At 41.2% G+C, this 14,005-nt stretch overlaps 1 protein-coding gene, 1 long non-coding RNA gene and 1 pseudogene across 2 annotated transcripts; 1 reads left to right on the top strand and 2 right to left on the bottom strand.

The window, feature by feature from the left end:
* Window positions 1–1,982: 1,982 nt before the first annotated feature.
* On the bottom strand, window positions 1,983–5,157 carry LOC142950075 (ladderlectin-like). Its single transcript, XM_076091977.1, has 7 exons — window positions 5,109–5,157; window positions 4,905–4,934; window positions 4,770–4,814; window positions 3,115–3,206; window positions 2,794–2,919; window positions 2,555–2,654; window positions 1,983–2,276 (listed from the first exon to the last, which is right to left on the bottom strand). The coding sequence occupies exons 1-7, from the start codon at window positions 5,155–5,157 to the stop codon at window positions 2,206–2,208; spliced, it is 513 nt and encodes a 170-aa protein (XP_075948092.1). The 3' UTR covers window positions 1,983–2,205.
* A 1,652-nt stretch (window positions 5,158–6,809) lies between these two features.
* On the bottom strand, window positions 6,810–9,010 carry LOC142949424 (uncharacterized). The gene is made up of 2 exons (XR_012954031.1): window positions 8,731–9,010; window positions 6,810–7,861 (listed from the first exon to the last, which is right to left on the bottom strand). It is a non-coding gene; the product is annotated as an uncharacterized LOC142949424 (long non-coding RNA).
* LOC142949422 (ladderlectin-like) lies at window positions 7,736–9,732 on the top strand (annotated as a pseudogene).
* Window positions 9,733–14,005: the final 4,273 nt, after the last annotated feature.

Genomic DNA, 14,005 nt, shown 5'->3' with positions numbered 1-14,005 from the left:
AGATCAAGTCTGCTCACAAAATTCACTTGGTATGGAATTCATGAATCTTATAGATTCTTTGTGTCACGTGGCCCTCTCATCAGCATCGCAGCACACTTGATCTAGTTTTGACACGAGGCACTTCCCACTTTGAAATCTGGTTTGAGTCACATTACAAATCCCCTCCAAATGTGGTTTGAATCTGATCACATTTCATGTAGGTTTTTAGTGGTCAGACTTCCTAAAATCAATCTGGATACAATGTGGATATGCCAAAATGGGATTTTAGTCGGCAGTCTTAAAGGCCTGGTTATGATGAAACAAAACAAAGTCATAGACAGAGACAATAGTTGTAGCTTCAAGAAGAAAGACACAAACACACCACTTATTTCAAACTATGTTCATGCCAGATACAGTAGTGGAATAATTAAATGTATCAGCCATGAATCTAGAAGTATTAATTTGAGTTGTAGAAGATCCTATTGGAGACGAGTGGATGGGATTTTGTTCCGAGAGTTTTTTGTTTGTTTTTTTAATTTAGGCATGGGTACACAGTCAGACCTCTTCAATATGCGTAATTTACACAGCTGGGACAGTGTGGGTACCTTCACTTATTATTTATCTCTACCATAAACTAATAGCATCTAAAATCCAAAAGAAAGCAGGAAACTTAAGATCGATTCAGCCAGACAAACCCTGTTTTTTTTCCTGATAATACAACACTTTGAACAGCAAATCCATGCTGACATGGGCAGAAAGAAAGCTCGTAAACGTGCAGCGCTAACGATTGACGTTAACTGAGGTTTAATGGAGTTTCAATATGATGCGTTCAAACTTGATTCAGTGAAAGTGAGCATTAGGCGAAGATTAATGGTTAGCATGTTCAAATTTTATCTTATATAATTTCATTTTCGTGAGTTACCTGCAGGTGTTTGAAAGAAATCTTTTCACAACTATATTAAATAGATATTAGAGAAGGACTTCTGAACACCATCTCATAGGGATCGTCACGATTTCAATTCTAAATTGAAAATCGATCGAGTTGAGCTATTGATTTCCAGTATTTCTTTCTCTCCACCCCTCCTTATGAGAAAAAAGAAAAAGAAAAACTTCAACTCCATAGAAAACACAGTGTAGCTTAGCGGTAGCCTGCCTTTCAGCTGCACTTTCAGAGACGACATGATCACTGACGTCTGAGAAAACACGAGAACATCAGAACTGTAAAATCCTCCTGCTTCCCTGAAGTCACTACACTTTGTTGGCTGTGTAAGATTTAGAAACTGCAGCAACCAGTGCAGCTCCCCCAGCAAAGAAAACAGCACTCAGGAACTGTTTGGCCGCTTGTCTACTCGGCATTGTACCGCAAAACATGTAAGTGCCAACAGGGACTTCACGGTGCACCTTGAGGTGTACCTCGTAAACCCGTACAAACTCAAGCTGTTGTTGTAAAGTAGTACGAGTACTGTTCTTCATCCTCCTCGTCCTCACTAGAAATCTTCTGATGCCTGTGCATGCATTCTAATTGTTTTTCTCTTCTTTCAAAGTGTTCGTTTGTTGTTTTGTTTTTGTCTTAGAAGAGTACATTTATTTTTTGTTTAAATAGGGAACGTCTCTGAATAAGCCTTACAGGCTTCCTTCCTCTCCCGTACTGAAATCACTGCACTTCCTACTGTATGTTTTTTGTATCCAAATAATTGTGCAAATAAACTAAACTAAGCTTTAAGATTTCGGGGCAAGTATAATTTTAAATATGCTTTGCTTATTGGCAAATGTATGACACTTCTTTATTATTCATATGGACACTTATTTTTATTAGTTCTTTTTTATCTTTCTTTTTATTACGTCTATTTATCTGTAAGTCGTGTGTGTGAGCTTGCATGCATGTGTGGATTGTTAATGTGCTGTTTCAGGCGCTGCAAAGCAAATTATGTTGTACAATGTGCAATGATAAATGCATTCTATTCTACTTTGAATTGTTTAAAGGAAGATCACACATTGTCCCATTCTCACAAATCTTTATTATGGAAAAGAACCAACTGTCACAATCTAAAACAGAAACAGTTTTACACCAAAGCTACTTAACACTTTACCATTTACGGCTTTGAAGAACACACAATAGAAATCAATCATCCAGTAAGACGCTCAACAGAACTCATGAGCTGACTTTAAACAGTAAGAAAACCACTGGCTGATCTGTTCCAAGGCCTCAGATGTTTAGGACGTAGGTTAACAGCTGAAAGGGTTCTTGGAGCAGATGAAGCGTAAAGCGGAGCCACAATTGGTGTTACTCCAACCATCTGAAATTGAATTTAAAAAACAGAAAAAATAAGTAACATGTTTGTAAATAACAAATAACACACCATTATGTTCAAGGTAATATCACTGATTTGCTTTCATCCACAAATTGAGTAAATCAGCAGTCAGACCAAAAGTAGGGTGACAAATGTGTGTGGTTGCCTTGTACAGGTCAGTGAGATCATAATCAATATATACAGATTTCTGAGATCAAGACAGAAATCGAAAAATTGAAACGTTGAACTAGTAAAGCTAGCCAGCCAAAGCAAAGTGGACTTACGGGAGGTGCGTAAGTAGACGCAGGGGGAGCTGCTGGAGGAGGACTGGGCGTACCAGTTGGTGTAATAGAAACCCTCACGGTCAATCCACATCCACCGGCCCTAGGAGACGACAAGCATGAGAGTAAGGAAGTGCTGTCTTTGTCTCTTCATTTGCTCTTGTGTGATTCTAGCCCTCCTTTGGACCAGGTCCTAGACTTGATCTGAACTGACTGCCAGGTATTTCTTTATAAATACAGACCTGCAGGCTGAAGCCTCCCAGCCATGCAGTGCTCTGACCGGTTAACTTTGTTATCTGCTGGAGGAAGCTGTACTCTCCGGGCTTGGTGGCCGAGGCCAGGTGGCCACCCAGGCCGTTGCAGTGGTCCTGTTGGACAGAGAAAGCACGTAAATAGTTGAGTAAATACATTTCCTCATGTTCTTCCTCCGAATGGAATTGTTTGAATGGTGACAGACTGACCACCATCCAGTGGAACATTAAGATGAACTAAATGAACAAGTCTATCAGGTAACTTGTTGAGCTGCTCACGATAACAAGACAGAAGTGTAACAGTGGCAGTACCTCAGCGCTGTACCAGTTCATGGGAGTATTGATCAACGTAAAGCAGCGAGACCCATGGTTGAACCAGCCGCTTGGACAGAAGCTAAGACGAGCTACAGACAGACAGAAGAGAGAGAATGTTGTCTTTAACAGAGCAGTTTTACTGAAACACACTGATAATAGCTCCTTTCTAATCTCCCTTTATACAGCCTCCTGCAGCAGAAACAGCTGCTCTAATGACACCAACATCTGTCTGTATGTATCTGATATATTTTGGGGAATAGTTAGCAGAGGGGTCAAAACTAGACGACCGGTTGTAGTTAACAGCCTAGGACCTGCAGAAATACTGCTACAGTCGTCAAAGCACGTCATGTTTATACTTTCTACATGACATTTGTGATATTTGGAGAGAGGAGTTTGACTTTTATTCTATTTTCTCTCTCATTCTTGTTGCCACAAGAACCTCACTCACGAATGAACATAAAGGAAATATTAAAACAATGATGTGGCACTTACATTCAGATGCTGCTGCCTCCTCAAGCACAGGTGCTGCATAAACAGAGAAACAGTCAACACAATGATTAGTAATATCTATATATACTGTATACTGTATAGTATTTATGTATATACTGCAGGATCAAAATGTGTCAATATGTTCGGCAGAGTACAGTATATTGTTGAGAATGACATGTGTCCTTTCTCATTACCGTTTCTGGGAACAGGAACAGAATCTTCTGGCACAGATACTTCCCCATCTTCCATCATCTTCTCCTCCATCTCTGAAACACCAACAGCTTCATCAGACCTCATTTTAGTTGACAGTATTTGATTTTACAGTAAGCAACTATAAGAAGTCAAGGATGTCAGGTGTAAATCATTAGTAAGTAAGGAAGTAAGTAAAGATTTATTTATATAGCACTTTGTATAACATGTGGTTGCAAAGTGCTTGCCACACAAACTGTTAAAAGAGTATAAACCCATGTTCTATGGTTACTAAGTTCACAAACCACAGGACGATGAAAGACAGACCAAAAAGACATGACAACATAAAGCACAGAACAGGGAGAGACAAATACAACAGGGATGAGACGGAAAGACTTGCTTATAAAGATGGATTTTTAGAAGCTGCTTAAAACTGTCTCAGCAGATCTGATCGATTGGGGAAGATGATCCCAGATGTTGGGGCTAAAACAGCAGAGGCTCGATCACCGTTTGTTTTGCAGTTGCTGTTACAGGATCATGCTAACATTAGCTAAGTAGCACTAACACAAAGTACAGCTGAGGCTGATAGAATGTCATCAGGTCGCTCCACTCATGCCACAAGCGTGACCAAAAAATACATATAAGTTCTGACGAGAGTGATACAGCTACACTTCCAAGTTTCCCATATGCCACAGTTTGTTATCTCATTTCAAACTGTGATGGTTACTTTTTCCTTTTAGTGTGCAAAGGTCACTCCATATGACTTAACAGAACCTAAAGGAAAAGGTAATGAATGTTGGTCTTAAATCTTAGCAAGCACGAGTGAGCAACACCAGCTCTAATCCCGAGGCCGTGAGTAGTCAGGGCTGTGCTGTTGAGCTATTTTGATCATTTGTTAAGCTAATGTTCTCACATGGTTGGTAGCTGTCATAGTGCAGGGTGAATAAAACATGAGATTTAAAGAGGACACTAACCAGGTACAGCTACCATCTCTTCCTTCAGGGCCTCCACTGCTGCATCTGTGGATGAATCACATTGGTGGTGTTAGATAGACGAAGGTCTTCCTGTCTGACTCTCTGAGGATTAAAGCAAAGACCTTCAATACTGACCTGGAGCCTTCTCTTTGTCTTCAGCCGGAGCTGCAGACAAAAACACAACACTGTCAGTAACAGTAGTGACCCTCACTGTTCACTACTACACACAGCTTTACAACAGAGATCACTGTGACAGAGGCTTGCTGATTGACTCATGAGCACACGGATGATGTGTGTGTGTGTTCTGTCTAAATAATCTGTGTTTGTGTTGAATGTCACCTGCAAATGAAGCACAGAGGAGAAGGGAGAGGACCAGGAGAGTCTTCATGGTGATGAACAACGGAATGTTCTGTGTGGAGAAGAAAAAATAAGACAATAAATACACAGAGGAGAGCAGAACCTCGAGCTCCACTGAATGAAGAGAAACACAGCAGGTGTCTTACCTGTCAGGTAAATGTGAGACGAAGATATTCAGGTATCAGCTGAGTGATGCAGTGATGATGAGGAGGTTTCCCTGCTCTTTATATACACACTGAGTGAGGTTCATGTGGGCGCGTGGTTTGTCAGAACGTGCCAGAGTGTGTTGATGTTTGTCTATGTCTACGTCTACAGGAAGATGATTGCACATAAAGATATGAACTCTAATCTTTTTTACAGCCGATGACTGTAAATGTAGATTGTATGGACCCAGTGGCAAAGGTGAAATGCTGACCACTACGTTTGGTGCAGGTAGCCAGGAATTACACATTAAGTAAGAGTACAAAAGTATGTGGAGCAAAATGTATTTAAGTATAAAAGTAGAGGTAGTCACCATGCAGGAAAAATGCTTCTGTCAGTGTTACATTACTATACATTATTCTTACTGATGCACGTACATGTTAACCCTGCAGTTGATTGTGGTGGAGGTTGTTTTTTTTAACAATTGTACATTATGCTGGTCATGTAATGTAGAACTGTGTATTTTAGAGCTGCAGCCTCTGTTATGGGGTATGGCTTGGTTGGGCCACAGCACCACCAAGAATTGTGTTAGCCCCACCACGATGGAACAAGCGAGAAAATGACTGAGCACAATAAGACGACCCGTTCCATTTTCATAAATGTTCACTTTTGAATGATGCGTACAGTAGCTTCATGCATGGAAAAAGTCACATATGGTGATTGATCAGTTACTGAAATTAGCTTTGCAGAATTTAAACTATTTCCTCATAATGTTGAGGTCTTGAATGAAGGTCATCATTATAGGCCATGCCCCTCCTTTGTTAGGATCCCTGTCTGCTCCTAGTGTGTTCTCCTCTGTTTTTGCCCCTGTCTGTTTTGTTATTGAGGGCCATGTGCTTATGTTTTGTTTTTGTGTCAGCCTACAGTTTCCACCCCCGTGTTCCGTCCACTTCCACTCTCTCCTTAGGCTCAGCTGTGGCTCATTCCAGTGATCGCCGCTGGCTGGCTTAAATACCTCGGCGTTTCACCGGCGCGTCGTCAGTCTGTCCGGTTACCAGTCTGGTCACGTAAGTCTGAACACGATTCAGTGAAGATCGTTATCTGTTTGTTTTTCTGTTCCTTTGCCGCTCAGCGTCGATCCCTGGAAGATCACCTGTGCCTTCTGTTTGCTGTGTCGGACCTCGGGCCTCCACACAGTCGCGCCGTCCTGTTCCTCCAGTATTGAGTGCGTTCGTGTTTCCCTCCCCACTCCGGAGTCTATCTGTCCCGGCCTCGGTTGAGCTTCCCTCCCGACTCCGGTGGAGAAAGAGTGACTTTAATTTGCTGGACAGTTAGTCTTTGTTTAATACATAAACATTAAATAAAGTCTTGGCTGGAGTAAACCTGCTGTGTGTGTGCGTGCGTGCGTTTGGGTCCACCAACTACACTACCTCATAACATCCTTCCCATCAAGATAATGTTTGTTTAGCGTTCCTGTAAATTTCCAGTGGATTATTATTGCCTTTATATCAGTGACTAAATCAAGGACACAAGACGCCTACAAGGAAATAAAACAATGTTTTATCTGTTTCTCAAGAGTTTACAGAATTTATGAATACAAAGATTAAAGAATTTCATGTGATAAAGGCAGATAGTGTGTAACACTATCTTAAAGATGTTACAAGGTCCTTCACAGCAAGAAAAAAAATACAATAAAACAATAATGATAAAACACAATATAGATTTATTGCAATAAAATAAAAAAATAAAAGCATTTTTAAAAATATTTTGAGAAGAGATTTAAAGTTTGTAATAGATTTAGCACAGCTTTTTCTCAGCAGGTAAATAGTATGCATGTGTTCCACATACTTTTGTACTTAATGTGTAATTCCTGGCTACCTGCACCAAACGTAGTGGTCAGCATTTCACCTTTGCCACTGGGTCCATACAATCTACATTTACAGTCATCGGCTATATGAAAAAAAGCCAACTAGCTTCATTTAATTTATGTTTATAGCTGGCTTAGCTCAGCTTTTGCATGACCATAGCAAGAACCAGCTACATCAAAACCATTTATTGACGCCATTTGGAATGTTTGTGTTATATTAGTTGCACTAAATTTGCTAAATAGCCAACAATAGATGTTACCAGTCTAAAGTCACTTGCCAAGAGCTTTAGCCATCAGTGTGATTACTGTGCTTCTAACCGGGGCTGTGTACGTTTTGATAGTTTATTGGATTAAATCAAAAGAGGCAGAAACGAGAACCAGGAGACTACTTCACCAGCAGGAGAGCGCTGCTCCGGAACATAGACTTTCAGCAAGCAACTCTGATTCAGCCAGCGAACCCCGGTGCTGGGAGTCACAGTGGACTGTGGCCAGACCTGATCCGGCCGGGAGTCAGGGCGGTCCGGGATCAGACCCCCTGGTCCTGGCTGAACTCAAGTTACTACGGCCGCTAATGATTTACACCCGACATCCTTGACTTCTTATAGTTGCTTACTGTAAAGTCAAATACTGTCAACTAAAATGAGGTCTGATGAAGCTGTTGGTGTTTCAGAGATGGAGGAGAAGATGATGGAAGATGGGGAAGTATCTGTGCCAGAAGATTCTGTTCCTGTTCCCAGAAACGGTAATGAGAAAGGACACATGTCATTCTCAACAATATACTGTACTCTGTGGAACATATTGACACATTTTGATCCTGCAGTATATACATAAATACTATACAGTATACAGTATATATAGATATTGCTAATCATTGTGTTGACTGTTTCTCTGTTTATGCAGCACCTGTGCTTGAGGAGGCAGCAGCACCTGAATGTAAGTGCCACATCATTGTTTTAATATTTCCTTTATGTTCATTCGTGAGTGAGGTTCTCGTGGCAACAAGAATGAGAGAGAAAATAGAATAAAAGTCAAACTCCTCTCTCCAAATATCACAAATGTCATGTAGAAAGTATAAACATGATGTGCTTTGACGACTGTAGCAGTATTTCTGCAGGTCCTAGGCTGTTAAGTACAACCGGTCGTCTAGTTTTGACTCCTCTGCTAACTATTCTCCAAAATATATCAGATACATACAGACAGATGTTGGTGTCATTAGAGCAGCTGTTTCTGCTGCAGGAGGCTGTATAAAGGGAGATTAGAAAGGAGCTATTATCAGTGTGTTTCAGTAAAACTGCTCTGTTAAAGGCAACATTCTCTCTCTTCTGTCTGTCTGTAGCTCGTTTTAGCTTCTGTCCAAGCGGCTGGTTCAGCCATGGGTCTCGCTGCTTTACGTTGATCAATACTCCCATGAACTGGTACAACGCTGAGGTACTGCCACTGTTACACTTCTGTCTTGTTATCGTGAGCAGCTCAACAAGTTACCTGATAGACTTGTTCATTTAGTTCATCTTAATGTTCCACTGGATGGTGGTCAGTCTGTCACCGTTCAAACAATTCCATTCGGAGGAAGAACATGAGGAAATGTATTTACTCAACTATTTACGTGCTTCCTCTGTCCAACAGGACCACTGCAACGGCCTGGGTGCCCACCTGGCCTCGGCCACCAAGCCGGAGAGTACAGCTTCCTCCAGCAGATGACAAAGTTAACCGGTCAGAGCAATGCATGGCTGGGAGGCTTCATCCTGCAGGTCTGTATTTATAAAGAAATACCTGGCAGTCAGTTCAGATCAAGTCTAGGACCTGGTCCAAATGAGGTCTAGAATCATACAAGAGCAAATGAAGAGACGAAGACAGCACTTCCTTACTCTCATGCTCGTTGTCTCCTAGGGCCGGTGGATGTGGATTGACCGTCAGGGTTTCTATTACACCAACTGGTACGCCCAGTCCTCCTCCAGCAGCTGCCCCTGCGTCCACTTACGCACCTCCCGTAAGTCCACTTTGCTTTTAACGTTTCAATACTTTTACTTGGATTTCTGTCTTGATCTCAGAAATCTGTATATATATATATTGATTATGATCTTGATATGGGTCACTGACCTGTACTTCAGGGGCCTGGAGTACAAGGCAACCACACACATTTGTCAACCTACTTTTGGTCTGACTGCTGATTTACTCAATTTGTGGATCAAAGCAAATCAGTGATATTACCTTGAACATTTTTTCTGTTTTTTAAATTCAATTTCAGATGGTTGGGGTAACACCAATTGTGGCTCCGCTTTACGCTTCATCTGCTCCAAGAACCCTTTCAGATGTTAACCTACGTCCTAAACATCTGAGGCCTTGGAACAGATCAGCCAGTGGTTTTCTTACTGTTTAAAGTCAGCTCATGAGTTCTGTTGAGCGTCTTACTGGATGATTGATTTCTATTGTGTGTTCTTCAAAGCCGTAAATGGTAAAGTGTTAAGTAGCTTTGGTGTAAAACTGTTTCTGTTTTAGATTGTGACAGTTGGTTATTTTCCATAATAAAGATTTGTGAGAATGGGACAATGTGTGATCTTCCTTTAAACAATTCAAAGTAGAATAGAATGCATTTATCATTGCACATTGTACAACATAATTTGCTTTGCAGCGCCTGAAACAGCACATTAACAATCCAAACATGCATGCAAGCTCACACACACGACTTACAGATAAATAGACGTAATAAAAAGAAAGATAAATAGACATAATAAAAAGAAAGATAAATAGCAGTAATAAAAAGAAAGATAAAAAAGAACTAATAAAAATAAGTGTCCATATGAATAATAAAGAAGTGTCATACGTTTGCCAATAAGCAAAGCATATTTAAAATTATACTTGCCCCGAAATCTTAAAGCTTAGTTTAGTTTATTTGCACAATTATTTGGATACAAAAAACATACAGTAGGAAGTGCAGTGATTTCATTACGGGAGAGGAAGGAAGCCTGTAAGGCTTATTCAGAGACGTTCCCTATTTAAACAAAAAATAAATGTACTCTTCTAAGACAAAAACAAAACAACAAACGAACACTTTGAAAGAAGAGAAAACTAATTAGAATGCATGCACAGGCATCAGAAGATTTCTAGTGAGGACGAGGAGGATGAAGAACAGTCGTACTCGCTCTCTGTGAGCGTGTTACAGGTGTCTGTAACGAGTGTGAGGGTCGCCTTTTCTCAGAGAGCCGTGCTCAGCTTGAGCTTGGGCAAATGTCTCATACTTAAAATTGCAAGGTTTTTAAGGGAAGTTTGGTGCAGTAGTTTTTGGAGTAGGAAAAGAGGAATGTATTTCATCAAGTTACATTTTTAACAATTAAGTGGAGTTATCAGAGAGAGAGAGAGATAGATAGATAGATAGATGTATACTTTATTCATCCCCAGGGGGGAATTTGTAAATAGTGAGATAAAAGAAAAAGGTACAATATAATGTTTCCTGGTTCAGATTCAGATTTATGATAGTTAGTTAAAGGTTGTGGACTGTCAGGAAAAGCAGGGCAGAGTGCTGAAGGAAGAGGAGATAACAGAACACGTGGAGGCAAATAGAAGTTAAAGATGTACCTGTTATTAAGAACAGTGCATAGCTTCCAGTAAAACATTTGATCCTTTCATTTTATAGCTATGATGACTGACAGGCTGCACACCAAACTGTATGCACAGATATGGTGACGGAAAGGAAATAAAAAAAAACAAGCTTCTATAAAAGTCACAAACTTTCTGAGAAGACTTCCAATCATCATGTCATGAATTTAATCATAGCTCTGTATTTCATGGCTGTAAGATGTGTTGTGTCTCTCTTCTCTTTATTCCTCATCAAGGTTTCCTCTCTGTCAGCTAAGATAAACACGTCCTTGCCCGACTGCAACTCTGCACTATATGATATCTGTCTTTTCATCCGACTCCAGTGCAAAACAAAACGATTTCTTTGAGGAAATCCTTTTTACTTTTAGTATGTTTGGGCACATTGGAGACCGATTATGAAATCCTGAGAAAAGGTGATGTGAAGGCTTCAGTGCTCAGAGTGGCCAACACATTCTCACTCCCAACTCGACAAATATGCTTAGTCAGAGGCCCTACACCTCAAACTATGACGCTCTGTGTACCATCCAGCAACATACTCAGTATGTTGGTATCAGACACAGAGGGGCGCTGCAAGCACCCTCTGGAGTGGTGTCAACATCGGGCGGCAACCTGCGCTTCTGACGAGTGAAGCCAATACAGAAGTGTCTTAGAACTTGCATTCTCTCTACTGACCAGCAGGGGACGACTCCTCTGGTTTCAAAAAGAAGTCTGGTTGTATAGAAGTCTATGAGAAAATGATTCTACTTCTCTCTTGATTTATTACCTCAGTAAACATTGTAAACATGAGTTTATGGTCTCAATCTCTAGTTTCAAGTCTTCTTCAACACAGCATGATGTTCATCTAGTAAATGATGGTCCATTTAGAGTCAAATAAAGCAGGGTATGCTTTAGGGCGGGGCTACCTTGTGATTGACAGGTCTCTCTACCAGAGACGTATACAGCGTCTCTACGTCACTCCTCCGCATTCCAAATATGGAAACTTCCGTTCATTGGTTGCTAAAAGCCAAGATGGCGACGGCCAAATCGCAGATCTCGAGTCTTCAAAACGTCAGTCCACAAACCAATGGGTCATGTCACGATGACTACGTCCACTTCTTATATACAGTCTGTGCTCGACACCTATGTGTATCCCCTCTTTTGTCTCAGATCCCTAGTTTGAATAAAACCTTTATGAGATGGTAATGATTGATCCAGGTATTAGCAAACCCAATGTGGGATTAATAAAGTACATTTCTCTCTCTCCCACACACACACACATAATGCGGATTGGTCCGAGCTTACAGGACACGCATTACTTGAAGCCTGACGAGATGGATCTTCGTGTGTTATGTGATCCCACAATTCTTGTTTTATCTTGTAAAACTCGAGAATCCAGCATCAGTACAAGTTAACGTTTTCCCTCTCTGATGTGGAACATTTAATGTGTTGTTACTATGGTAGTGTAAACTGTGTGCATTTTGTTCCCCATGGGAATCTATATGCATTCAGTTGATAACGCAGAAGATCTGAGTAAGAACACTGTGCAGCAGGTTGTTCTTCCTCTCACTGAACCACTGAATATGTTGGTAGTGTTCTCTGGACACTATAAAATCACAGGGAGCATACAATAATAGTTTACTATATTATTTATCAGTAGTATGCAGATTGCCTGCATATGACATGCGGTGTAATTCTTATAGGATTCCCTCGTGTATAAGAGCAGTAGATTGTACCCACATACCATCACTGAGGCTGATTTAGTTCATTTAAAGTCTGTTTACAGCATTAAGTGGGTAGTCTGGTGGAGCTTTTTGTCTGTTTGCTTCAGCTCACTTTAACACACAAAGAATGATACTACATACCACTTTGGATTAGGTTTTGATGCTTGGTTTTGATTTGCCACCAAGACAGTTTGACATGACACGTATTCATGTATTCACTAACGTGAAAATATTGATTCTAGATGTTAGTACATGAACACAATATTTGTATGTGTGTGGTTGTGTGTGTACCGCCAGGGAGAAGATGGAACATCTGTCACTTCAACCCTTTAGTTACCAGCTAGATAATTATACCTCTGGAACTGAGATAAACAACTTGCTGTTGTAACATAAGCCAAGGAGGTTTCCTACATTTGTAAATGTTCATTGTTGTACATAAAACTAAAGAACCCTACAGAACCCTAGCATAGTTGGGTCTCACCTGAATGTAGGTACTTCTCGACAGAGACGGAGAGGTTTATGAGCAACAACTATAGTTTTGATGGAAAATAATAAAATAATGCCTTGTTGATGGTCTCTTATGTCGCAAGGTCAGACCTCCACCAGGTGACCCTGTTTTACAGACTGTAGTACCCAGTAGTTTACAGAAGTAGGTATTTCAAACATTACATGGACATTCACTCTCTGGACATTTCAGTGCGCAGAAGACCTTGCGAGGGGCACAAGTCAGATGCTATTGGCCTCACATAACCCGTGACATAACTCAATGGTGTCTTGAATGCGCAGCCTGTGAAGCGCAGCGACCACAAACACCACACCAACAGGCACCTATGCAAAACATAATCACATCTAGGCCTTTTGAGAAGATTGCAGCACACTTGACGGAGTTGCCACTGACTCGCCGTGGTAATCGTTATGTACTTGTTGTAATGGACTATTTTACTAAGTACCTCAACTTGTGTGCACTTCCTGACCAACGAGCAACCACTGTGGCTAAATGTTTGTTTGAAGATTGCATCAGTCACCACGGTGTCCCTCAAAATTTGCACACTGACCAAGGCCGTCAGTTTGACTCAGATCTTGCCAAAGACATGTGTTCCCGCTTGAGAATACACAAAACACAGACATCCCCCTATCATGCTATGTCAGATGGCATGGTGGAAGGAGCAAACAGGACCATCAAGGACCAGTTGGCAAAATACCTTTACACCAGAGGAGGTGAATGGGACGACCACCTGCGACAGGTTGAATTTGCATACAACACCACTGTTCACTCGTCCACCAAACACACACCTTTCTCCCTGGCCCATGGTAAGCCCGTCTGCCTGCTGATCTCCTTCTTGGAGACTCTCCCGGAGTTTCAAATGCCACTCCAGGTACTCCAAGTGAATATGCCAATTCTGTATTAAAGAGACTGTGCGCTGCTTTTCACTCTGATGCACTAAACATTGAGGCAGCAGGTGCATTACTATGATCGTCGGTTGAAACACACAGCCTATGAGCCAGGTGACTTGGTGTGGGTTGACCTGTCAGCCCTTGCTAGACAAAAGCTGTCACCAAAGTGGTCGGGCACTTTC

This window comes from Anarhichas minor, unplaced genomic scaffold (genome assembly GCF_050575085.1).
Source record: "Anarhichas minor isolate MPS153535 unplaced genomic scaffold, ASM5057508v1 ptg000014l, whole genome shotgun sequence".
Lineage (NCBI taxonomy): Eukaryota > Metazoa > Chordata > Actinopteri > Perciformes > Anarhichadidae > Anarhichas > Anarhichas minor.
Note: the sequence above shows the minus strand (reverse complement) of the source record. Positions and strands in the feature narration are given on the sequence as shown.

What these genes read in the sequence shown, in the direction of transcription:
- LOC142950075 (XM_076091977.1), bottom strand. Translation starts at nt 5,157, where the DNA reads ATGAAGACTCTCCTGGTCCTCTCCCTTCTCCTCTGTGCTTCATTTGCA. An exon ending in AGACAAAGAGAAGGCTCCAG is followed by an intron (nt 4,815 to 4,904) that starts GTCAGTATTGAA and finishes ATTCATCCACAG; the next exon opens with ATGCAGCAGTGGAGGCCCTG. An exon ending in TGGGAGGCTTCAGCCTGCAG is followed by an intron (nt 2,655 to 2,793) that starts GTCTGTATTTAT and finishes GTCGTCTCCTAG; the next exon opens with GGCCGGTGGATGTGGATTGA.